The sequence below is a fragment of the Pseudophryne corroboree genome, chromosome 6, assembly GCF_028390025.1.
Source record: "Pseudophryne corroboree isolate aPseCor3 chromosome 6, aPseCor3.hap2, whole genome shotgun sequence".
Classification (NCBI taxonomy): domain Eukaryota; kingdom Metazoa; phylum Chordata; class Amphibia; order Anura; family Myobatrachidae; genus Pseudophryne; species Pseudophryne corroboree.
Window position 1 is genome coordinate 311,231,318 of NC_086449.1, and position 26,621 is coordinate 311,257,938.

The 26,621-nt window shown below is 45.3% G+C and overlaps 2 protein-coding genes across 5 annotated transcripts in view; one reads left to right on the top strand and one right to left on the bottom strand.

The window, feature by feature from the left end:
- The window catches only part of MPHOSPH10 (M-phase phosphoprotein 10), a 52,903-nt gene extending 49,745 nt beyond the window's left edge, over positions 1 to 3,158 (bottom strand). Inside the window, exons 1-2 of the mRNA XM_063926246.1 lie at positions 2,949 to 3,158; positions 953 to 1,607 (exon numbers count right to left, since the gene is read on the bottom strand). Coding sequence (XP_063782316.1) covers positions 953 to 1,607; positions 2,949 to 3,037 — 744 coding nt within the window. The 5' untranslated portion in view covers positions 3,038 to 3,158. The remainder of the gene's footprint in view (positions 1 to 952; positions 1,608 to 2,948) is intronic.
- Positions 3,018 to 26,621, top strand: part of FAN1 (FANCD2 and FANCI associated nuclease 1) — a 112,736-nt gene continuing 89,132 nt past the window's right edge. Inside the window, exons 1-2 of one of the 4 annotated variants that reach the window (XM_063926243.1) lie at positions 3,018 to 3,147; positions 6,948 to 8,209. In XM_063926243.1, coding sequence (XP_063782313.1) covers positions 7,000 to 8,209 — 1,210 coding nt within the window. In that variant the 5' untranslated portion in view covers positions 3,018 to 3,147; positions 6,948 to 6,999. Of the gene's footprint in view, positions 3,148 to 3,174; positions 3,354 to 3,424; positions 3,522 to 6,947; positions 8,210 to 26,621 lie in introns of those variants that run through there. The other 3 variants (XM_063926245.1, XM_063926242.1, XM_063926244.1) reach the window with 3 other exon arrangements.

Genomic DNA, 26,621 nt, shown 5'->3' on the forward strand with positions numbered 1-26,621 from the left:
AAATGTCTAAGTGCAAAAAACAATAAAATGCTGTAAAAATACCTTTATTCAGATTTTGTCATCCTGCATAAAGCAAGCTACTCATTCAAAAAAAATATATAGACGATTCTTTAGTAGCAAGAAGTATCTCAGTTAATGGAAAAATGTAAAAAAAACAGAGCTTTCAAACAGCTATAACTCTTGTTATTTGTTGTAAGAAGTTTGATTGTGTAGTATCACAATTAGAGATGTAAAGGTTTAATGCCCCATACAAATGGGGCGATTTTTGCCTATTTTCTAAGCCATCTGTTTAGATTGCCTAGAAACTAAGCAGGGATTGCTCCATATGTACACCCCACAGCGATGGCAATGCGCGGTCCTGTGCCTCGCCATCACCCGCTCAAATCTTTTGCACATGCAGGCAAGATCTAATTAGATCGCCTAGCATGTGCACAAAAAACACTGGTTAGCACACATCGCTGTGTGTATAGCAATGTGTGCTGAGCAATCTGTGCTAACCTAGAACGCTTAACACACAGGACAAGTCGCCCCGTGTGTATAGGGTATAACTGTGATTGCATTAACAGACATAACCAGTTTGCATTTCAATAAGCGCTCTCATTCAAAATATGTAACTCATTGCCATCTTGCATCGCTGCCTCTCGTTTAAAGCTATTTTATAATGAATTAGGTGTCCAGCTAGCAGTTGCGCAGTGAAAACCCTATCAAAGCGCTGAAATAAATGATATATGTCACATGAACTACTACATAGAGCATTGGATAGTTTCTCATATGTGAACCCTAACCCTCTTTAAAGGTAATAAAAACAAATTATTTGCAGACATTTCTCTATTACTAGTCCAAATACAAGGCAAAACTTATAACCAGTAATTCACATAAGAGGGCCTGTCTATACAAATCAGCGATATTCCACAAGAGCTGCAGGTTCGCCCAAATTTGATAGACTGTTTACCTGTTTTGGTTTTTTCTTTTGGAACTCAAAATCTTCCTCATCATCGGAGTCGATATGTTCAAAATAATCCACTTCCTCTTCTTCATTATCCTCATTAGTTCCCCCATCTTCCTTCTCAGCTGCTTCCAAAAAGGCCTCCATTTCTGACAACTTAAAGAACTTGTCATCCACTATGGACTTTTCTGCAGGTTTTATAATGGATTTTTTCTTGTGCTGTTGCTCTAATTTGTCAATATCAAAGTCCATATCTGAATCACCGTCACTGAACCTTTCAATTGCTGTATGAGAGACATTTTTAGAGACAGATTTACGATTCCTTCCTTTACTTTCTTGAGCTTCTGAATTTGTCTTAGAACCTTCTTGTGCTTTATCATTTATTTCTTGGTCACTCTCAGATGCCTCCTCCTCATCTTCCTCAGACAGCTGCAATATATAAATGTCTTTGTCCTTTACACTCTGAGAGACTGCTTTTTTAAAGTAGCCAAGAACTAAACTGTTCTGAAGTTCAATCTGTTGCCAGATCTGTTCTTCATCAAAGTTTTCAATAACCAGCTCATTCAGAGGGCTCCCCACCTCAAGAGCAAGTTCAGATTTATGTAGGTCATATAGAGCCTTTGTTAAATTGGAAAAATCTGAAGCCAATCCTTCTTGGACACTAATGGAAAAAATAAGATTGAAATGAGCTGAAATAAACATACCAATAAGATGCAAGGATGACAGCCCAGAATATGATTCACACCCAGCGCCCTTCCCTGTACAGACACATTACCCTGTTTGTATGTGTGTAGAACACACAGCAAAACATAAAATATAAATTCAATTCTCTGTGATGTGCGCCCGAGAGGTCTGTATGTACAGATTACTGCTTATTATGGTAAGCACATCTATGGAGTACAAGGAAAAATGATACATCATCCCCATAGAGTGCAGAAAGGATCATCATATGTTTGAACACATATACTATAGGTCAAAAGTTTTAGAACATCGTTATCTTTCCTGAGTTTATTCAAATTTAAGTACAGCGAATGGGATCAGTATGATATGCCGGCTGTCGGGATCCCGGCGGAGAGCGCAGCGGGTCCACTCGTCACGATTCGGGCCCAGTGCAGGGTTATATTCCCCCATTTGGTTGTGGTGTGGACCACCACTTGAATAGGGATTTCAGCCGACGGTCGGGATTCCGACCAACGGTTTTTCATTGGGTGGTGGGATTCCGTCCGTCGGTATCCTGACAGCCGGGATCCCGACAGATGGCAAACGGAATGCCTCCCCAGCGAATAATCTGAAATGGTACAAACAGTAAGTAATTACAGGTAGATTTTTTTTTTTTTTTTAAATAAGGTACATTTCAGAATTATAAAAAATGGCTTTTTTTCAGGAAACAAGTAATGAGTTAAGAATTTACAAGTGTTCTTCAGTGATGGAAAAGAGGCTTGTCTGGGCTGTGAGGCACTGCTAGTGGACTACTAAAGACTGGAAGAAGGTCTTACAGGGACCAATTAATCAAAACTTTAAATCTATGGGTCATCACACAGGGTTTTTGTATGCAGACAAGTAGGCGAGAGGATGGTTCCTCAGTGTGTGTGAGGTTTATTTATTAACTGCCAGGTTCCAGTTTTTAAGTTTACTTTAAGAAACTGGTGGACCAGCGTTCACAAACCATCTCTTAGGGATAATCTGTTATTTAACCAATATGTCTAAACATCAGGTTTTGTTTATTTTCCATTGTTTGAGAGCAAATGGCCGATTGTCATTAGCTTTCATCCATTACAGATTTTCATTCCAAACAACCAGAGCTGGCAGATAATTGTATAGTGTGTATACTCAGATTTACATAGGTCAATAGTCAGTGTGTCACATCGCACAGGCAGCGCGGCCCCAGGTGACATTATGTGCGCGCTCCTGCCACTAATTACCAAAATTAAAATAATTTAGGAAGCATCGTGGCAGCGGAGAGTCCCGTAGGCGCTGTGGGAGCAGGGTGCGGGGCACTAACCTCAGCAGCTGCTCCGGGTGGGCGATCACTGCCTCCAGGCACTCCGCACATGGCCACAGGCCGGGCCGCCTCTCCTCCGCCGCTGCCATCTCCCCGAAGCCGTAGCTGTACGGAACGCACAGCACTCTCACATGGACACAGCAACGCCGGAAGCGCGCCGGCGAGAACGTCCCTACCGGAAACAGTAACTTACACTAAGGTTCCTATGCAACATTCAATTCACACCGACTCATCTACCTCAGTTTAAAAGTTATTCTTTATCAGACCGCACAGTGCGGCTACAGCCCGGGCGGCATCATCTGACTTACACACCCCTGCCATAAGCCGCCACCCTTACATGTAAAATTGTACTGTTGTCCTTATGAATATGGGCTATTAAATGACGGCGGCCATGGGCCTTGACAGGTGAGTGTGTGCAGCGGCGCCGGGCTAGTGCAGCTCACGTCTGGGGCTTCGCGGCAGCTGAGCAGCTATTATGTCATGTTTATTACAGTGCTGTAGTATAACAACGCCCTGTGCCTCTGCTCTCCCCCTGTAATGCGGTGTGTAGAGCCTGGGTATGCGGGATAGGAGGTACTGTAGGAATTGTCACTGCCATGCAGTGGTGGATTGGGATGGAAAACCAGCCCGGGAAATTTATGGAAAGAGCCCTAAATGGGGGTGCGGTCTGAAGAGGAGTTGGGGTCTCTTGAGTGGGTGGGATCCCTCCTCATAGGGCCTTATTGTGGCAGAATTGCTGTACTGCAGAGCTGAAATAACAGAATGCATGGGGACAATGCAATGTACTGAGTGCAGTGGGATGCATGTCATGGGGGGTGGTGCCACTTGACAACACACAAAACAGGCTCCACAGACATGCCAGCCTACCAGGAATCTTCCTGGTGATTCCTATGGCCAATCCGCCCCTGCTGCCATGCACACACGCTGTGTGGGAATGCGTTTATGGGTCACAATACCGGCCATCCTGAACACTGACTAGCCCGCCAGTCGGCATGCCGACCAACAGGAACTATTCCCATTCCTGGATGTCCATGACACCCACAGAGTGGGAATAGAATCTGTGGCGTGCTGCCACCGAACCAGCAATCCGGCCACCTGACAGGTGGGATCATGGCGTCTGTATGGTGACTGGTGGTTGGGATACGCTGTGTGGTCTGCTCCTGCGCTAGGAGATAAGTTACTTCTGTAAGTTGATGATTACTGCCTCCATATTACATATACTGGGGCAGATTTATCAAAGCTTGTAGAGAGATAAAGTACAGGTTGAGTCTCCCTTATCCAAAATGCTTGGGACCAGAGGTATTTTGGATATCGGATTTTTCCGTATTTTGGAATAATTGCATACCATAATGAGATATCATGGTGATGGGACCCAAGTCTAAGCACAGAATGCATTTATGTTTCATATACACCTTATACACACAGCCTAAAGGTAATTTTAGCCAATATTTTTTTTTACTTTTTGCATTAAACAAAGTGTGTCTACATTCACACAATTCATTTATGTTTCATATACACCTTATATACACAGCCTGAAGGTCATTTAATACAGTATTATTAATAACTTTGTGTATTAAACAAAGTTTGTGTACATTGAGCCATCAAAAAACAAAGGTTTCACTATCTCACTCAAAAAAGTCCGTATTTCGGAATATTCCGTATATCGGAATATTTGGATATGGGATACTCAACCTGTACCAGACAGTCAGCTCCTGTCATGTTACGAGCTGTGGGACAGATGCATTAAGCCTGAAAAAGTGATAAGGTGGAAGGTGATAACGCAGCAGCCAGTCATCTCCTAACTGTAAAGTTAAGGTGCATACACACGGAGAGATTTCGACTATGAGAGATTTTGACTGAGCGATTTCCCTTGAACTGGCAGTAGGAGATTTTGACTAACTTTACCAGAGATTTTGACTAACTTTACCAGCGATTTTGGCTATGAGCGATTTTGGCTAACTCATTTAAGCAAGGGGATGCTTTTTCTTTTCCAGCGACCTAGCCAAAATTGACTTGCCTGCACAGTCTATGTTTAGCAGCGATAGTGACCTGGCGGGGACGCGCATCGCTATCGCTGGCTGTGTACACATGGAGAGATATGCACTAACTTTCTGAGCGATTTTGACTATACAGGTTGAGTATCCCTTATCCAAAATGCTTGGGACCAGAGGTATTTTGGATATCGGATTTTTCCATATTTTGGAATAATTGCACACCATAATGATATATCATGGCGATGGGACCCAAGTCTAAAGCACAGAATGCATTTATGTTTTATATACACCTTATACACACAGCCTGAAGGTAATTTTAGCCAATATTCTTTATAACTTTGTGCATTAAACAAAGTGTATCTACATTCACACAATTCATTTATGTTTCATATACACCATATATACACAGCCTGAAGGTCATTTAATACAATATTTTTAATAACTGTGTGTATTAAACAAAGTTTGTGTACATTGAGCCATCAAAAAACAAAAGTTTAATTATCTCACTCTCACTCAAAAAGTCCGTATTTCGGAATATTCCGTATTTCGGATATTTGGATATGGGATACTCAACCTGTATAGTCAAAATCGCTCAGTTATATCGCTCCGTGTGTATGCACCTTAGCAGGCTGGGTTTGAAAAATGACAGGAGCTGACTGGCTGCATTGTTATCACCCTCCACTTTATCGCTTCTCCAGGCTTAATGCATCTGCCCCTGTGTTTAAAAATAACAGTTACTGTAGGAGCCGATTGCCTGGTAGTTTATCTCTTTCCATGGCTTAGTACATCTGCCCCAAAGTACCAGCCAACTAGCGCCCGTCATTTTTCAAACACTTGTACTAGGCCCAAATGTATTAAGTCTTAACAAGCGATAAAGTGGAAACAGATAAATGGGGGAATTCAATTGTTTGAAAAGTTGGTTTGGTGTCTGTTTTTTCCCCTGTCTATTAGATAGAAAAACAACAACACCCAACTGACTTTTCAAACAATTAAATACCCCCCCCCCCCCCCAAAGAGTGGATAAAGTAACAGCCAATCAGCTTCCTAACTGCTATTTTTCAAACACAGCCTGTGTCATGGTAGTTAGGAAGTTAGTTTGGCTGGCCATTTATCACTCTGTATCCATCTCCACTTTATCACTCGATAAGGCTTAATAAATTTGGGCTTATGCCTTGGTGAGAGAAAAAGTGTACGTAGATAAAGTACCAGCCAACCAGCTCCTAACAATTTTTTCAAATACATAGGTAAATGTATGATCCATCATTATGAGGGAGAAGCGATATCAGTGCACCTTATGTGCGCAATACCACTTCTCCCCAATGTATGAATGCGCCCATGTCCATATCAGTGCTGCTATCTATAAGATAGCAGGCCGATATGTGTTGGCATTGTATAAACGGTCAGCAGTGCTGATCATTCCGACACCTGCAGCTATCGATTTCGACAGCTGCAGGTGGCAATGCGCATACACCACAGCAGGGACAGAGTTGTTCCTGACTGTGGCGGGCTCTGGACTGCGCTGGGGATCTCGCATGAGTAGCAAGGTCCCTCACATGCGCAGAGGACGTGGCCGGGCAGAGAGACATGGCGCATCAGCAGTGAGCTGATGCGCTGTGTGCTCAGGGGGGCATCGCCAGACGATTGCTACCTAGTTGATCCTGCCAGTAGCACATGCTTGTCTTAAAGATTAAGCCATGCATATGTGAGAACATGCAGACAGGATACCGACACCTTTCGCAGTTTCACTGTACTGACCGCTGGGATCCCGACAGCTGGCAAATTGAACGTATCCCGTTTGAAGTATGCTAAAGGCAAATTATCTAGTTATCGCAACAGAAAGTTCTTTAATTATTTTGATTTCACAAATATCTTGCACTAGAAAATGAAAGACTTGGCAGTGAGAACTCACAGGCTTCCTTCCTTTCTGCAGAAGCAGTCCTAAACTGATGTCTGTTATCATGCATATGTAAAACATTTACTGATCCTGATCCTTTTTCTGTTGTAGATGAAACCTAACAAAGATGATGACATCTTGAGGAAACCTTTCTATTTTAATAATGTCACAAATGAAAACTCCTGAAAAGAAAAAGTCCCGACTATCTTTATCTAAAAATAAACGCAGCGTGACTCCAAAACTCAGCCCATCCCCAAAGAAACACTCCTCGTCTCCATCAATTCTTGCACTCTTTAAAAATGCACCCCCTGCAAAACTTTCTTGCCCCCTCTGTGGGGAGATGGTACCACGGTTTGGCTTGAACAACCACATTGATGAGACATGCCCCAAAGCTAAGCAAGACAATCATGATGTCATACTGGTGTCTGAACAGAATTCTGTGCAACCTGCTTCCACGTGTCCAGCCCCTCAACTTCCACAAAACCCCAAGAGCAAAATCACAAGGGCTGGCATTAGAACACGTCAGCCTGATCAGAGTGAAGTGAATAAAAAACAAGGCAGCCACTATTTTGAGCAAAATGCTCCTGCAACAGGGACTCCTAAAGACGTGAGGATAGTGACCACTGTTCCTCTGGGAAGCCTGTCATCCAAACTGTCCCGGAGGTATCGCAGTCGCCAAGCTAAGCAAGATGCAAACAAAGATTTTGAATGTCTTATGGATTCAACTGACATAAATGTTGTAGCAAAGACTTCACATGATGAACCACTTCCTTGTGATAGTAACTTTCCATCTAGTGACTTACACATCAGAGGGTATGCAGAATGTATTGGCAAAGAAACTTTGTCCTCACAAGGTGATAGTGAAACACCAGAGATTAATTATAAGCAGGAATGCAGTGAAAGTGTTGATGACAGAGTTCAATTGCCACCTTGCAACGCTCAGCTTGTGTGTTCGGAACAACCAGACTGTACATCAGACAGGCGCATTGAAACGGCAAAGCGCAAGGTAGACGAATGCCTTGTAGTGAAGACCAATTTTTCCAAAAAAGCAAAACACAGAAATAGTCCTGATCCTGCAGCTTCCAGTCAGAAGTGTGGTGCCCAAACAGTCATGTCTTCTATTGAGGACAGCAGTAACAACATTCCCATGGAAGATATTAGCGCGCTTGAAGAATTTCTGAAACCTTTCGATGATACAGATAGACATGCTGGACCGGATAATGGCAGCATAAAGGAACTTGAGCATGACCGACAGCCCTACTACTTGCGGAACTTCCTAATGGTGCTGCATACTGTGATGGAGAGTGAGGAAGATATGAGTCTATTTAATGAAGAAGATACTAACGCTTTAACAACATTTTGTGAACTGTCAGGTACATATTTATTTTGCTACACTTTTCGAAATTTAAGTGATGTTATGAGATCTGCTACTGCAATACGGTTTAACGATTCATAATTGCATACAGTGGGTAAAATAAGTATTGAACACATCAACATTTTACTCAGTAACTATTTGTAATGGGGCTATTGTAATGACATTTCTCTTACGTCCTAGAGGATGCTGGGGACTCCAAAAGGACCATGGGGTATAGACGGATCCGCAGGAGACATGGGCACACTAAAAAGACTTTGACTGGGTGTGAACTGGCTCCTCCCTCTATGCCCCTCCCCCAGACCTCAGTTAGACTTTGTGCCCAGGAGTGACTGGACACACACTAGGGGAGCTCTACTGAGTTTCTCTAGAAAGACTTTTGTTAGGTTTTTTATTTTCAGGGAGACCTGCTGGCTACAGGCTCCCTGCATCGTGGGACTGAGGGGAGAGAAGTCAGACCTACTTCTTCTTAGTTAAAGGCTCTGCTTCTTAGGCTACTGGACACCATTAGCTCCAGAGGGTTCGATCACTTGGTTCGCCTAGCTGTTTGTTCCCGTCCCCGCCATCACCCCCCTCACAGAAGACAGAAGCCAGAAGCCGGGTGAGTATTAGAAGAACCGAAGACTTCAGACGGCAGAAGACTTCAGTAACGGTACAGCGCAGCGCTCCATGCTCCCACACACTTTACCAACGGCACTCACTCGCAGGGTGCTGGGGGGGTGCGCCCTGGGCAGCAGTTACTGAGGGTCACTGGACTGGCAGAACGTAGATTCGGTGCCCGGGCACCGAATCCCATACCCCTGCCAGTATAAAAAATGTAAAATTGAGCGGGACTACAGCACACCGGGAAGGGACGGGGCTTAGCCGCACAGCTCACCAGCGCCATTTCTCTCTCTCCACAGCCGCATGCAGAGACGCTGGCCCGGACCTCCAAGCTCCTTCAAGTAACAGGAGAGCAAAACGGGGGGGGGGAGCACATGAATTTTGGTGATTTTTTATAATATATTGCAGCGCTAGACACATATTATTTTCTTGTAGTATATGGGCGCTGGGGTGTGAGCTGGCATACTCCCTCTGTGTTTCTCTCTACAGGCTTCCCTGTGGGTCTGTCCCCTTGTTTTTGGCCGGTGTGAGTGTAGGTGTGTCGGTACTACGTGTCGACATGTCTGAGGCTGAGTGTTCCTCCCCAGAGGTTGTTACTGGGGGCGCAGAGAGGGATTTGGGAATGACTCTGTCGGCACAGCCGACTGATGATTGGGTAAATATGCTGAGTACACTGAATGCAAGTGTGGCTTTATTGTCTAAGAGGCTGGATAAATCTGATTCTCAGACACAAACATGGAGAAAATCCATGGAGGACGCTTTATCTCAGGTACAGACCACCTCAGGGTCACAAAAGCGTTCATTTACCCAGATGGCAGATACAGATACTGACACGGACTCTGATTCCAATGTCGATTTCAATGAGGCTTCCTTACATCCGAGGGTTGTTAGGAGTATTCAGTACATGATTGTAGCTATAAAAGATGTTTTACATATCTCTGAGGAACCTGCTGTTCCTGACACAAGGGTTTGCTTATTTAAAGGGAAAAGGCCTGAGGTGAAGTTTCCCCCCTCTCATGAAATGAATGCGCTTTGTGAAAAGGCTTGGGAGTCGCCTGACAAAAGGTGGCAGATTCCCAAGAGAATTTTGATGGCATATCATTTCCCCTCTGATGACAGGGACAAGTGGGAGTCGTCTCCCAATGTGGACAAGGCTCTATCACGATTGTCCAAGAAGGTGGCACTTCCGTCTCCTGACAAGGCTGCTCTCAAGGATCCGGCAGATCGCAAGCTGGAGATGACATTGAAGTCCATTTTCGTTAATACTGGTGCATTGCTCAGACCTGCTGTGGCGTCGATATGGGTGAGTAGTGCTATTGCTAAGTGGGCTGATAATTTGGCTTCTGATATGGATACCCTTGATAAGGATAACATTCTTTTGACGCTTGGTTATATCAAGGACGCTGCAGATTACCTAAAGGATGCGGCGAGGGATGTTGGCCTCTTGGGATCAAGAGCCAATGCCATAGAGGTCTCGGCCAGGAAGGCGATGTTGATTCATCAATGGAATGCTGATGCGACTCCAAGAAGAATATGGAAGCTCTCCCTTTTAAAGGTAGTGTCTTGTTTGGTGACGGCCTTGCTGACCTGGTGTCTACCGCTACTGCGGGTAAGTCATCTTTTCTTCCTTATGTTCCCACACAACAGAAAAAGGCACCCCATCATCAGATGCAGTCCTTTCGGCCTAATAAATACAAAAAAGGAAAGGGCTCATCCTTCCTCGCTTCAAAGGGTAGAGGAAGGGGAAAGAAGTCGCCCGCCGTGTCCGGCTCCCAGGACCAAAAGTCCTCCCCTGCCTCTACCAAATCTACCGCATGACGCTGGGGCTCCCCTGCGGGAGTCCGTGCCAGTGGGGGGCCGTCTCCGATTCTTCAGTCAGGTCTGGTTTCAATCGGCCCTGGATCCTTGGGTCTTAGATATAGTGTCCCAAGGGTACAAGCTGGAGTTTCAGGAGATGCCCCCCCGCCGCTTTTTCGTGTCGGCCTTGCCAGTTTCTCTTCCAGAAAGAGAGGTGGTAAATGCTACGATACAAAAGCTGTGTCAACAGAGGGTCGTTGTGCCGGTTCCCCCGTCCCAACGGGGGGAAGGGTTCTATTTGAGCCTCTTTGTCGTACCGAAGCCAGACGGCTCGGTCAGACCGATTCTGAACCTGAAATCTCTCAATCCATACTTGAAAATTTTCAAGTTCAAGATGGAGTCTCTTCGACCTGTAATCTCCAGCCTCGAAGGGGGGTATTTTATGGCGTCAGTCGACATAAAGGATGCTTACTTACACGTCCCGATATACCCTCCTCATCAGGCCTTCCTGAGGTTTGCGGTGCAGGATTGTCATTACCAATTTCAGGCGTTGCTGTTTGGGCTTTCCAAGGTAATGGCGGAAATGATGGTTCTCCTTCACAAGCAAGGGGTCACAATTATACTGTACTTGGACGATCTCCTGATAAAGGCGAGGTCAAAGGAACAGTTGTTAAGAAGTGTGGATCTCTCCCTGTCGGTTCTGCGACATCACGGTTGGATTCTAAATTTGCCAAAGTCTCAGTTGATTCCGTCCACTCGGCTGCCCTTCCTGGGCATGATCCTAGACACGGAGCTACAGAGCGTGTTTCTTCCGGAGGACAAAGCTCTGGAAATCCAGACCATGGTCAGGGAGCTTCTGAGGCCGACAAGTGTGTCGATTCATCAATGCACTCGAGTGCTAATGACGATGGTTGCGGCTTACGAAGCCATTCCGTTTGGCAGGTTTCATGCCCGGGTTTTTCAGTGGGATCTGCTGAACAAATGGTCCGGGTCTCACCTGCACATGCACCGGAAAATAAGTCTATCTTCCAGGGCCAGGATTTCTCTCCTGTGGTGGCTGCAAGGTTCTCACCTCCTAGAGGGGCGCCGATTCGGAATCCAGAACTGTGTCCTGCTGACCACAGATGCAAGTCTCCGGGGCTGGGGCGCAGTCACGCAAGGAGGAAGTTTCCAGGGAAAGTGGTCAAGCCAGGAATCTTGTCTCCACATAAATATTCTCGAGTTAAGAGCCATTTACAACGGCCTCCTGCAAGCGAAGAACCTTCTTCAGGGTCTGCCTGTCCTGATCCAGTCGGACAACATAACTGCGGTGGCGTACGTAAACCGCCAAGGCGGAACAAGGAGCAGGGCGGCAATGGCGGAGGCCACAAGAATTCTTCGCTGGGTTGAACAGCACGTGAGCGCTCTGTCAGCAGTCTTCCTCCCGGGTGTGGACAACTGGGAAGCAGACTTCCTCAGCAGACACGATCTCCATCCGGGAGAGTGGGCTCTTCATCAAGAGGTATTTGCAGTGACAAGGCGTTGGGGAATTCCTCTGATAGACATGATGGCGTCTCGCCTCAACAAGAAGCTTCCAAAGGATTGTTCCAGGTCAAGGGACCCCCAAGCCAGTGCAGTGGACGCCCTGGTATCTCCGTGGGTGTTTCAGTCGGTGTATGTGTTCCCTCCGTTTCCTCTCATTGCAAGGGTGCTGAGGATCGTACGATGAACAAGGGTTCAGGCAATACTCGTCATTCCAGATTGGCCACGGAGGGCCTGGTATCCGGATCTTCAGGAATTGCTTGTAGAAGATCCTTGGCCGCTTCCTCTAAGAGAGGACCTGTTACTGCAGGGTTTCCGGACTTACTGCGGCTGCGTTTGATGGCGTGGAAGTTGAGCGCCAGATCCTAGCTTGGAAAGGTATTCCCGGGGAGGTCATCCCCACTCTCCTTAAAGCTAGGAAGGAGGTTACGGCAAAACATTATCACCGTATTTGGAGAAAGTATGTGTCGTGGTGTGAAACCAAAGCAGCTCCTGCGGAGGAGTTTCACTTGGGTCGTTTCCTCCATTTTTTGCAGGCAGGCGTGGATGCAGGCCTGAAATTGGGTTCCATCAAAGTGCAGATTTCGGCTTTATCTATTTTCTTTCAAAAAGAATTGGCCGTCCTACCTGAGGTTCAGACTTTCATGAAGGGAGTGCTGCATATCCATCCTCCATTTGTGCCACCCATGGCGCCGTGGGATCTTGAAGTGGTGTTGCAGTTTCTTATGTCTCACTGGTTTGAACCTTTGCGTAAGGTTGAGTTAAAGTTTCTCACTTGGAAAGTGGTCATGCTTTTGGCTTTGGCGTCTGCCAGACGAGTGTCCGAGTTGGCGGCTTTGTCGCATAAGAGCCCATATTTGATTTTTCATTCGGAGAGAGCGGAATTGAGGACTTGTCAACAATTTCTGCCCAAAGTGGTTTCTTCGTTTTACATAAACCAACCTATTGTGGTACCGGTGGCTACGGATGCTGTGGTCCCAAAATCTCTTGATGTCGTAAGAGCTTTGAAAATTTATGTCGCCAGAACGGCTCTTACTAGGAAGACAGAGGCTCTGTTTGTCCTGTATGCTTCCAACAAGATTGGAAATCCTGCTTCTAAGCAAACTATTGTACGCTGGATTTGTAATACGATTCAGCAAGCTCATTCTTCGGCTGGGCTGCCGTTGCTGATGTCAGTGAAGGCCCATTCTACCAGGAAGGTGGGCTCATCTTGGGCGGCTGCCCGAGGGGTCTCGGCACTTCAACTTTGCCGAGCAGCTACGTGGTCGGGTTCAAACACTTTTGCTAAGTTCTACGAGTTTGATACTGTTAGGATCTCCTGCTCTGTGCTGCCACGTCGCCATGGCAACCGGGAGGCAAGTGTTAGCGAAGTAACCTGAGCGCAGCTGATACTCCGGTCCGGGTTTTTACTGTGTAGTGGTTTCAGGCTCTGTGCACGGCAGGGAATCCGGCGCTGGTTTTGTGCTCACAGTCTGTGAGGTCTGAGTGGGGCGTGGACAGCACCTGCTATTGTCAAAGTCAGAAAAATGTCTCAATGCACGTTGCCATATTTGCACCGCACACTGGTCCGCGCTGCGCGTGCGTACGCTCTCCCGTGGAGGCGCATACCCGCAATAGCATGCACTCGCAGGCGCGGTATGCGTATTTACGGTAGAGTTTATGTAGTCGTAGCGTGCGACTCATTCGTTACAAATGTTCACAATTAATGTAGTTTATAGATCATGGTCCCTTTGATAGATTCTGAAAGTTTGGTTAAAATACAATGTCCCAGAGCTGAGGAATCCCTCTTTATATCGTACGAAGGGTCTAACAGGAATCATACAGCAGTGTTTGGTACCCATCGGAAGAGTATTTAATTAGCAATATTCCGGTGTTGGTTTGGAGCGTATTAATCGCTCGTGCGAATAGTTATGGACATAAGAAGTTTATGTCCATTTCTATTATTTACACATACTCAGGTATGCGGCGGGAAACCCAGTTTCCCACCCACCTGAGCTGTTGGAAATCGTCACAGCCCACCTGTATGAATCACCCTATGACCTTTTGTTATGATGCAGGGCCGAATTCCTTCGGCCAATGGACAATGGGATTGTAGGACCAGGAGATTGCATTGTGTGTGGGGCATAAATAGGCAGGCCGACCACATCCAGCTCTCACTCTTCAACGGTTCTCATTGCTGAAAATCGGGTGCTGGATGTCCAGGCGCATGCGATCGTTTCCCCTTGTGCGTAAGTTTCTCTCCGTAATCATTGTCTTTCTGTGAGCCAATTTCTCTCTATCTCTCTCTCTCCCTCTCTCTCCTCTTTTCTCTTATATCTCCCATAGTATTATAGTATTGTATCGTATTTCATTTAGGTCAGAGTAGTATTGTCTTTTTGTATTTTAGTTCTGTGGTTAGGAAGTCTCTGTTATATTGTAGTGTATCATTTGTACTGTTATCCCCTTTTACAAGTATATTAGATATAATACAGTTAATAGGCTTTGGAACCTAAACCAGTATCTGTGTGTTTTCTATAGTGTTAAGTGTTCACTTGAGCGTCGGTGACGCTCAAGCAGCTTTGTAGTTAGTCAGGTTACACAAGGTTGCACTTACACCCTGTACTCACATTAAGGTATTCTTTGTATTTCTTTGGTATAAGGTTTAAACATTAAGGTATAGCGTTGTGAGCGTCTGCGCCGCTGGTGATCTCCTCGTGGTCTCGAGCGTCCGCTACGCCATAGCGAATCATTACTCTAGTCATAGCCGATAACGTGTCCTGTGATCACTGGGCCGTGAGCGAACGTGACGCTTGAGCGTCTCGCCTACGGCTGAGCGATCGCTACGCCAATAGCGTACCATTACGGTACTTCTTAAGCAAACAGCGTACAGTGTTCTTAGCTTCATAAAGGGTTGTTTATACGACAAAGGAATTTAGCATTGTCAATTGGGGACTCGTCCTATCCTTCTCATATCTGCACTAGGTAGATCAGCAGACATTATCCCCCAGCAAAGGGTGGGAGGTTGTCTCCCAGTGCTGACGGGATAAGCGTCTGCTTCGCTTAGATAAAGAGTGCTGAAGGAATCCGGGAACCGGAAGTAAGAACAAAACGCTTGTGTCTTTAAAAAAAAACTGTTTTATTTCTCTTCTGTCTTGCGTATACACGCACGCATACATTTATCTGCATTTCTTTTTCAATTTCGTATATCACTATTCCTGTTTGCCAAATTTTATAGTTGATAGAAAGTGCTAAAAAGAGATTTGCTGTTATTTCATAGTAGAGGTGATAGTTAAAGTATAGAACAAACACACGGTTTGTCTGAGATACAAGGCAGTCAGTGTGGATTGCGGTAGATGATCAGGGATCATTTACATTGATAAAAATAGAAATTGTGTTACGGTGGATCTTTATATTGCGTACACGTGTCGCTAACAAAGACTAGCGTACGCAATCCAAAGGCAGACGCACGCAGCGTTCATTACGCAACGTAGCGTCCGGTTACGCCCACGTAGCTCAAGCTGTGATAAAGTGAAGTAACGCAAAGGCGATAATTAACGCACAGCGGTAGATAACGCGACGCGGTAAATAACGCAAATCTATTTTTGGAAAAATCTGAAATTTAGTTTAACAGATCCTGCTCCTAATTGGTAACACTTTTGGCCTAAAGACAATTTCTGCGCAGAAATAGATATAGAAACAAAAGTGTACATGTGTTGAGTGAGTGTGTTTTGTATACAAAAGTTTATATAACTTTAAGGTGGAACCAAAAGGAAAGCCGGGTACTCGTCAAGGGACATACGTGTAAGTGACATATACGGTGGCTAGGGAGGCATCCCTGGTTAAATAATATTTGAGCATTAGAGTATAGCGGACCATAAGGTAACAAGACCAGGAGGTCGTAAGGTAAAAGGTCCGCTATAAAAGTCCAGTGGCACAACGCCTGGGGTGTTGGTGCAGAACCCATATAGGCCATACAAGCTCTTGCTGAAGGAATCGCGGCCGGAAACATCGATTCCATTGATCTTTCAGTACATGACAAGTAGTGCTCGTGTACTGAACGATTGGACCGCACGTAATTGTGTGCAGTAGTTAGTAATCTGACCTAATACCATTAGAGTAAAGTGGTCACAAACGCTATTTGTACATTCTGACGTGATTTGTGTAATTTTTTATTTTTGGAAGGGAAGTTCGCTGGTCACTCAGGAACTATCCAACAACCGATACTTGCTGGGGAACGCGCCCCAGTAAATAAAGGTTCACAGGGGCCCTAGGTTGGGTACAGCAGCTCTGGTTACAGTGATTGCAGTACTGGCCAACGTGGGCGAGAAGTAAGTGGGGTACTTGATAAACCACCACCGCCGGCCTGCCCAAGGACATCTTGGTTTGTTTGTAAGGGTTCGCTGAAAACCTTGAGATAAAGATCCAAGGAGGAATAAGCAACGCCTGCAGATTATGGGGGCCATTTGTTCAGGTAGGGGGCGATCAACCTCGGTTCGGGTTGATTCAGAGAACCGACCAGTTGGGTCGGCACGATATGTAATGTGTGAAAAATACGGTAGTCACACAGAGGTTTTATGTGATGAATGGGAGAGAATGACTGTACAAGACAGGGACAAATTCCCAAGAATAGGTAGCTTCAGTCCAGAAGTGTTACAAAATTTAAGGAGGAGGATATGTCTCGTAAAATCAACAAAGAGACGAATTCAACATCATGATTGTTTACAGTTATGGCACCAGGAAGGTGAGATACAGAGAGGTTTGGCTCTGGCGGCAGGATCTGGGGCAGTCAGGAAGCTGATAGCCACAGCTCCTCCTCCACCATACATTGCAGGAGAGAAGTTGATTGCGGAGAGAAACGCACTGGGTTGTAAAACACAAACTCTTAGTAACCCTGTAAATGTTAATGATGTTAACCAAATAACTCATGCAAGTATTAACCCGTGCAAGATGTACCCTGTTTTGAACCTTCCTCAGGAGTGTGATCAAGAAGACGATTCAGCAACAATTTCAGCTCTCTCTCTTGCAGCCACCATAGCAGAGACCACAGTAGGCACCGCGACACCCACGAGATTAGTGAAAGCCCCTAGCGGAGGGATAGGTGAGGTCGTGTCAACGGGTAAGTACGGCACCATGCACTACACTGAAACAATTGTACCACAACAAGCAGTAGAATCTACACAGGAAGAGGCTGTTAGAATTGCTCCTGTAAGGGTAATAGCAGTTCCCAATGGAAAAACAGATGTGTCTGGAGCCACTCCCATAAGGAACATTGCCATGTACACTCCATTTTCCCGAATGGAATTAAGAACAATAGTGTCCGAATTTCCTGACCCCAGGAAGGATTTAGTTGCTAGCCAAAAATACATCAGGGATCTAGGTAACACTGTAGAACCCAACAACAAGGATTGGCAGATACTGCTAAGAGCTTGTTTACCTTCCAATGTTGACGCAACTCAATTTTTAGCTGATTGTGCATTGGATAAAGATGTACCGCTTACAGACGTGTACAACAAGGATAATGTAAAAAGGATAAATTTACAGCTAAAAGAGTATTTCCCAGCCGTTGTTAAATGGAATAAAATATTTTCCATTAAGCAAAAGGAGTCCGAAACGGCAACAGAATATTTTCACCGGGCACTATTAGAAATGGCAAAGTACACTGGTATAGAAGACATTAAGACCAACCCAAACCATCGAGAAGTAGCAGTATCTGTACTGATGGATGGTTTGAAAGAAACATTAAAAGCTAGGGTACAGACCACACAACCATGTTGGCGAGGTCTGTCAGTGTCCACATTGAGAGAGGCTGCTATTGATCACGACAGAAACATCACTAGGCACAGGGAATCGCAAAGTGATAAGTTGATGTCCGTAAGTATACAGGCGCTGACCACAAGGCAGCCTGCGTATGTACCACCGAATCCTGTGGGTAAGGCAAGTGTAATAACATGTTTTTCTTGTAACAGACCGGGACACTTTGCACGAGAATGTAGAACAAAGAATGTACAAAGATCTTTTCAACCCCCTAGACAACAACACAACACACGACAATGGGAGCAGGGTCCACAGAGGCGGAGTTTTGAGCCACATACAGGGGAAACAAAAAGATATCCCCCGAACAGAGATTGGCATGCCTCTGGTAGTTCCCAGCTAACTCCCTCACAAGTAGTCGCTGCCAGCAGGATTCAGGGAGGTCAGCATACCCAATAGGGGTGTGGCCATACCTGTAATCTGCACCCAGTTAGGTTGATTGCTAGTCTTGGAAGCGAACCAGAGATTGCAATCAATGTAGCTGGTAAAACTTTAAACTTTCTTGTAGACACAGGGGCGGCCAAGTCAGTGATAAATTCGACAGTGGGCATGAGAACCACTGGTAGGACAATTCCAGCCATGGGAGTAACAGGAGTAGTCCAGCACTACCCTGTTAGCAAACCAGCCGAGATTACAATAGGGCCTTTGCATACCAAGCATTCCTTTTTGCTGGCTGCATCTGCACCAACTAATCTCCTGGGAAGAGACTTACTATGTAAAATGGGTTGCGTCATTTATTGTACTCCTGAAGGTGTATTCTTGGACATCCCTGAGAATCACGCTCAGGAAGTACGAGACATGTTAGACTCCCCATCAAAATTAATGTCACATTCCATTATGACAAATAGGAACCCATCCCAAGTAGAAGAGATGACATCTCAGATACCAGAGTCACTTTGGACAAAAGATGGACAGGACACTGGATTAATGGCAAACGTAGCTCCAGTAGTTGTACAAGTAAAAGATGGTAGGATAGCTCCAAAAATCCCACAGTATCCTCTGAAGCCAGAGGTGGAGTTAGGAGTTTTCCCAGTAATAGAACGCTTGCTGCAACAGGGCATTCTGGTAAGAACGTCCAGCACAGCCAATAGTCCCATCTTCCCTGTTAAAAAGAGTGGGGGGAGGGGTTACAGGCTAGTGCAGGATCTAAGGGGGATTAACAAAATAGTTGAGAGTCAGTTCCCCGTAGTGCCTAATCCAGCTGTCATCCTAATGCAAATTCCTCCCACTGCCAAATTTTTCACTGTTATTGACCTCTGCTCCGCATTCTTTTCGGTACCTCTGCACCCTGACAGCCAATATTTGTTTGCATTCACATACAGAGGAGTCCAATACACGTGGACTCGGTTACCCCAAGGTTTCATAGATAGTCCAAGTATATTTTCTCAGGCTTTGCATGATTGTTTACAGTCTTTCCAACCGGAGAGTGGATCAGTGTTGATACAGTACGTGGATGATCTACTACTGTGTTCTGATTCATTGGAAGCTTCCCTGAAGGATACGAAACAGCTCCTGTTTCATCTTTCAGACACAGGTCACAAGGTTTCCAAAGACAAGTTGCAATTATGCCAAGCTAAGGTAAAATATTTGGGACACTGTCTAACACAAGGACTGAGACACCTGACCGCTGATAGAATCCAAGCCATTAGAGACATGACACTGCCACAAACCCAGCAACAGATCAGGACGTTTTTAGGAATGTGTGGGTATTGCCGTAATTGGATCCCAGGGTTTTCCATATTGGCGCTACCTTTGCAGGAAATGGTCTCTTCAAACAAACCTGATCGGATTTCGCATACAGACGAATCTGAAACAGCATTTGAGAGACTCAAGCAATGCCTAACGCAGGCACCAGCACTAGGTATGCCAGACTATGGGAAACCCTTTGAACTATACGGAACAGAAAGTGCTGGGTGCGCAGCAGGTGTACTAACACAAAAACACGGTGACGCCAGCAGGCCAATTGCATACTACAGCGCCCAGCTAGACACGGTAGCACGATCCCTCCCCACATGCTTGCGTAGCGTTGCGGCGATAGCATTGCTAGTGACGAAAAGCGAAGATGTTGTGCTAGGCCACAACCTCACAATCCATACACCGCATGCGGTATCTGCCTTATTGAATTCTGCCCAAACCAGACACGTCTCATCAGCAAGGTTTACGAGATGGGAATTGGCATTAATGGCCCCAGTAAACATCACCATAAGGAGATGCAGTGCATTAAACCCTGCAACATTTCTCCCAGGTGTGCCTGGTCAGACACAAAGGGTGGAAGGTGAGAGTGATGGGGAAGGAGGATTTAATGCAAAGGAAGATACACATGATTGTATGGAATATTTGACCCAAAATTTTACCGCAAGGCCTGACATCAGTGACAATCCACTGGAAGATGCAGAACTCACGTTCTACACGGACGGTAGTTGTCACAGACAGTCAGACTCGGGAGACTTGTGTACTGGATACGCAGTCGTAGATGACCAAGACACCATAGAAGCGGAACCGCTAGGCCCACCTCACTCAGCCCAGGTTGCTGAACTGGTCGCCCTAACCAGAGCATGTGAATTGGCTAAGGGTAAGTCTGCCAATATCTACACCGATTCTAGATACGCGTTCGGGGTAGTACATGATTTCGGAGCGCTATGGCGTCTCAGAAATTTCATGACGGCAGCTGGTACACCGATAGCGCATGCAGCTCACATAAAAAGGCTTCTAACAGCGATACAGGAACCCGACAGAGTGGCTGTTATCAAATGTAAAGCACATACATATAGCCAAGACCCAGTATCCCTTGGTAACAGCCGAGCAGACGAAGCCGCAAAGCTTGCAGCTGCTACCCCCACACGGACAAACCACCACACAGTTGATGGTATTTAATACCATCAACACACAGAAGTTGTGTGAGATGCAGAATTTGTGTTCCACACAGGAAAGAGCAGTCTGGAAGGCAAAGGGATATGGCCAGGAGTCCTCAGGGCTCTGGACGGATGGACATGGTAAACCAGTGGCCCCCAGGGCATACCTTCCATGTCTGGCTGAAGCAGCTCACGGGCTGACTCATCTAGGCAAGGAGGGGATGTGCAAATTGGTAAGAGCATACTGGTGCGCCCCAGGATTCTCCTCTCATGCGGGTAAAAGAGCAATGTCATGCCTTACCTGTCTGAGAAAGAATATTGGAAAAGCAATACCTACAGAACCATCCCATATCCCACCTGCCGGCGGCCCTTTCCAGGTAATACAAATTGACTTCATTCAATTACCCCCATGTCGAAATTTGAAATATGTACTTGTCTGTATAGATGTTTTCTCGAATTGGGTCGAAGCTTTTCCAGCAGCTACAAATACCGCTATGTTTACAGCTAAGAAAATTGTGCAGGAATTTGTATGTAGATATGGTATCCCTAGAATCATTGAAAGTGATAGGGGTACCCATTTTACCGGTGATGTCTTTCAAGGAATGTGTAAATTGATGGGAATTGATAGCAAGCTGCACACTCCGTACCGTCCACAGGCGAGTGCGAAGGTCGAAAGAGTGAACAGCACTATTAAAAATAAATTGAGTAAAGTAATGGCAGAGACAGGATTGACGTGGCCAGAAGCTTTACCCATTGTTTTGTATAGCATCAGAACCACTCCCAGGTCCCCTCTTAACCTGTCCCCTTTTGAAATTCTGTTTGGTCGACAACCGCATGTCATGATTAACCCTCAGGATGATTTGAAATGTAACAATGAAGTAACTGTAAAATACTTGATTAACATGAGTAAACAGTTGAGGAATCAAAATGATAATCTGAAGTTGGTGATTCCTGATTTACCAGATAGTAATTGTCATGACATTGAACCTGGGGATTATGTAATGATACGAAATTTTCTACGCTCAGGTTGTCTTATTGATAGATGGGAAGGACCATACCAGGTCTTATTGACTAGCACCACAGCATTGAAGGTTGCTGAGAGAGAGACTTGGGTCCATTCATCCCACTGCAAAAAGGTTGCCGATCCAGAGAAGTCCCGTGATAAGGAACAGACGGTAGAGGTTGTATCACTGGAGTGTCTGTTCCAGGAGGACTGAGGCGGCACCTGAGCCTTGAAGACCGAAAGCAGTTGTCGACTCCCTTCTCCCTTTTATTGTTTTTCTCCACTTCCCAGCCCCTCTCCCTTAAGATTTCTTTTTCCCCCTTCTCATTCTTCTCTATTTCCTCCTCAAAGATGGACTTGCCCCAAGAGACTGTGATCCGGATTTTGATGTTAACCATGATGTTGACCAGAGCAGTCTGTTCCGGCGAGAGTACCATAGAGGTCGAGAGAAGTTCTGGAATGGGTTCCGATTATGATGATGGAGGCGTAGTTTTCCAAGATCAACCAAACCAACAAGCAAAGGCGAGTATCAGAAAACGATCCGATAGAAGAAATTGTGATGGATTGTTAGCTGAAGAAAATTGTATCTGTAGGCTCTGTGATAATCTGGTTGAAGATGGATGCATAAAGAAATGCCAATCTAGTTTTAATATCCATATGGACCGGCATCCATTGAGTGACTATCACTCTCTAGTGGGTAACGTGTTAAACCAAACAGATTGTTGGGTATGCTCTCAAGTACCTCAGGGTCACAGTAAATCAGGGCTAGTACCATTTCCTTTAACGTTAGGGGAGGTACTTGAGCTAAGTGGTGGGAGACCGGTGGACCGGAGGTTTAACATCTCCAGCCCTCCTAGTTTGAAGCTCCACCAATACCATGTGGATAGGTCCCTCTTATGTTTTAACATCTCCAATCCCAGAAAACCGGGAAATTGGGAAGTGTCATGGAGCAACCTTACCATGACCTTTTCACACAGAGCAGATAGAATGCCTACAGATACAGAGCTCGTACGCCACATAGCCAGTAGAGGAAAATCTTTCCGGTATCGATATACCTTAGGAAATAGGATTACTAGAGTTGGAGAGGTATCACCAGGATACTGTGCACATATCGTACAAACCGATACGTGCATTAGGCAGATGGAAGAATTAGGGTCAGGAGATTTCACCTGGAAGGTTTGTAACATGGTCATGTCCTTCTCCGTCCCCTATGTTCTCCCCGATGACGCATATTTCATATGTGGGAGAAAGGCGTACAAGTGGCTTGCCCCAAACTCTGAAGGATTGTGTTATATTGGAAAAGTATTGCCTGAAGTGATGACTGTTACACATGACAAAATGAAGGACATACACCGTGGTGCCCAAGCTCCTTATACTCACACTCATTACGAGCACCGAGTTAAAAGACAACTGTCAGAAAGGTTAGAGCATCCGGCCTCTGATCTTATCCATGAATCCACCGGGATTCAGGTTCTGGTAGCGTTAGATTTCACTCGTACCGCTCGAGGAGTGATGAATTATAGATACATTTCCGCACTCGCCAATTTGTTAGATAATATCACTGAAATGTATGATGACACGTTTAGATACACTGGAAGAGAACTTCAAGCTTACAAAACAGAACTAGTTCAGCATAGGATGGTTCTTAATTATCTTACAGCAGTAACAGGCGGATATTGTGTTACATTGGCAACACAGTACGGCATAAAGTGTTGCACGTATATCACAAATAGCACCGAGGATCCGGTAGAGGTCATAGACCAAAAGATGGACGATATTCTCCAATTGAAGTGGGAATTTCGTCGAAAACACAATCTCACCCTTGCTGCTGTAGGTAATGAGCTGACTGGTTGGGTGTCATGGTTGAACCCGCGAAATTGGTTCTCCGGTTTGGGAGAATGGGCTCAAGGAGTCATAATGGATGTTGGAAAGTTTCTACTATGTATCTTGGGTGTCGTTATATCGATTGGATTGATATTTAGATGCGGGCAGGCTTTAATGAGGTGCAAGCAAAGTACAAAAGTGATGAGCTTGAGGAGCGAGGAAACTGTAATTAACCTGGATTTGATTTATGACCCAATGATAGAAACCAGAATGTGATGAAAATGCGATTATACGGTCCGTTTCTTTCACCTGTTTTTCTGCTTTTCTCCAAGATACAAAGACCCCCTTGGACGAGGAAGTTGACGAGACGCTATACAGACAACAGACAAGCACCAAAGAAGAAGATTTGACAACTTTAAATATGGACACTTGATGAACTTTGCCATGGATCCCCAGTTTCCCTAGTATCTTTAAACTCACACTAGCCCAACATTTTTGTAAATCTGATGGCACTGACAAAGCTTGTTGCTCATGCCTAAGGAGCAAAACAGCGCAAAGAAGACGACTCTCAACAGATACCGAACACAACTTCAACAACAGATGTACATTTCCCTGACATAGAATATCATTGCATTTTTCGTAAGTGTTCTTTATCTTCATCTCTACAACCCTCAGGTAACGACACACATAGACGATAGGGAATACAGGCACAGATATCAGCAACCACATACCTCCCCCATTCATGTATCATCAACTAAAATGTGCATCCCCATTTTGTTACAACCACAGCCGAAACGAGCTCGGTAGAGTTTGACAGCCCATCCACAGACCTGTACCACAGGATAAGAAGGAATTCAAATGTATACTTCGCAATACCTCGAAGCTAGATTTACCACACGTACGGCACGAGGATACATGACCCTCCAAACATGGACTCATACACACATGCTTCTACTTTCTCACTAAGTCATACCCTCTTCACACCTACTCCACTCTTCTCCCCTACCCAACCATGGAAATCAATTAACCCCTGACTTACATTTTTCTCCTTAAATGTTTTGTGGCAGTTATTATTGACTGCCAAAGGGTGGACTGTCAAAGTCAGAAAAATGTCTCAATGCACGTTGCCATATTTGCACCGCACACTGGTCCGCGCTGCGCGTGCGTACGCTCTCCCGTGGAGGCGCATACCCGCAATAGCGTGCACTCGCAGGCGCGGTATGCGTATTTACGGTAGAGTTTATGTAGTCGTAGCGTGCGACTCATTCGTTACAAATGTTCACAATTAATGTAGTTTATAGATCATGGTCCCTTTGATAGATTCTGAAAGTTTGGTTAAAATACAATGTCCCAGAGCTGAGGAATCCCTCTTTATATCGTACGAAGGGTCTAACAGGAATCATACAGCAGTGTTTGGTACCCATCGGAAGAGTATTTAATTAGCAATATTCCGGTGTTGGTTTGGAGCGTATTAATCGCTCGTGCGAATAGTTATGGACATAAGAAGTTTATGTCCATTTCTATTATTTACACATACTCAGGTATGCGGCGGGAAACCCAGTTTCCCACCCACCTGAGCTGTTGGAAATCGTCACAGCCCACCTGTATGAATCACCCTATGACCTTTTGTTATGATGCAGGGCCGAATTCCTTCGGCCAATGGACAATGGGATTGTAGGACCAGGAGATTGCATTGTGTGTGGGGCATAAATAGGCAGGCCGACCACATCCAGCTCTCACTCTTCAACGGTTCTCATTGCTGAAAATCGGGTGCTGGATGTCCAGGCGCATGCGATCGTTTCCCCTTGTGCGTAAGTTTCTCTCCGTAATCATTGTCTTTCTGTGAGCCAATTTCTCTCTATCTCTCTCTCTCCCTCTCTCTCCTCTTTTCTCTTATATCTCCCATAGTATTATAGTATTGTATCGTATTTCATTTAGGTCAGAGTAGTATTGTCTTTTTGTATTTTAGTTCTGTGGTTAGGAAGTCTCTGTTATATTGTAGTGTATCATTTGTACTGTTATCCCCTTTTACAAGTATATTAGATATAATACAGTTAATAGGCTTTGGAACCTAAACCAGTATCTGTGTGTTTTCTATAGTGTTAAGTGTTCACTTGAGCGTCGGTGACGCTCAAGCAGCTTTGTAGTTAGTCAGGTTACACAAGGTTGCACTTACACCCTGTACTCACATTAAGGTATTCTTTGTATTTCTTTGGTATAAGGTTTAAACATTAAGGTATAGCGTTGTGAGCGTCTGCGCCGCTGGTGATCTCCTCGTGGTCTCGAGCGTCCGCTACGCCATAGCGAATCATTACTCTAGTCATAGCCGATAACGTGTCCTGTGATCACTGGGCCGTGAGCGAACGTGACGCTTGAGCGTCTCGCCTACGGCTGAGCGATCGCTACGCCAATAGCGTACCATTACGGTACTTCTTAAGCAAACAGCGTACAGTGTTCTTAGCTTCATAAAGGGTTGTTTATACGACAAAGGAATTTAGCATTGTCACTATATAAACCATCCTCTCAGGCTAGGCAAATGCTGCTGAATCTTTGTTTGTTAGTCAGTTCCAGAGAGTTAGCTAGTACTGTGTGACTTTGTATTTACTTGTTGCTTACTGCGAATAGGCCTTGGGATTCGGTACTTCATTCTGCCAATCCGGACCTAGCAGTAAGACTGGAGTCAGTTGTTTGACCTGCTGGGGTTCTTTTGCTATTCTGTGAACCCAGCAGGTTTGCGGCTGTACTCTCAGACCTGCTTGCTTAATCCTCCCTCACTGTGCAGGGCGTCCAGGTGTCAGTTTAGTGGCAGTAAGCTGAACCTGTGCCCTGCAAGTGGGGGTTAGGATTGTGGATACTCTCCTTGTGTCTATATTTCTATCTCTGACCAAGGAGTTTATTCCCACACCCGTTGGTAAACCTTTGGGGTTTTTTCTGTTGCTTTTAGCAACATCATTTCAGGTGCTCCACATGTTAAATCACTACACATCGCTTCATTGTCCGCTCTATTCCATCTGAGCATTCCT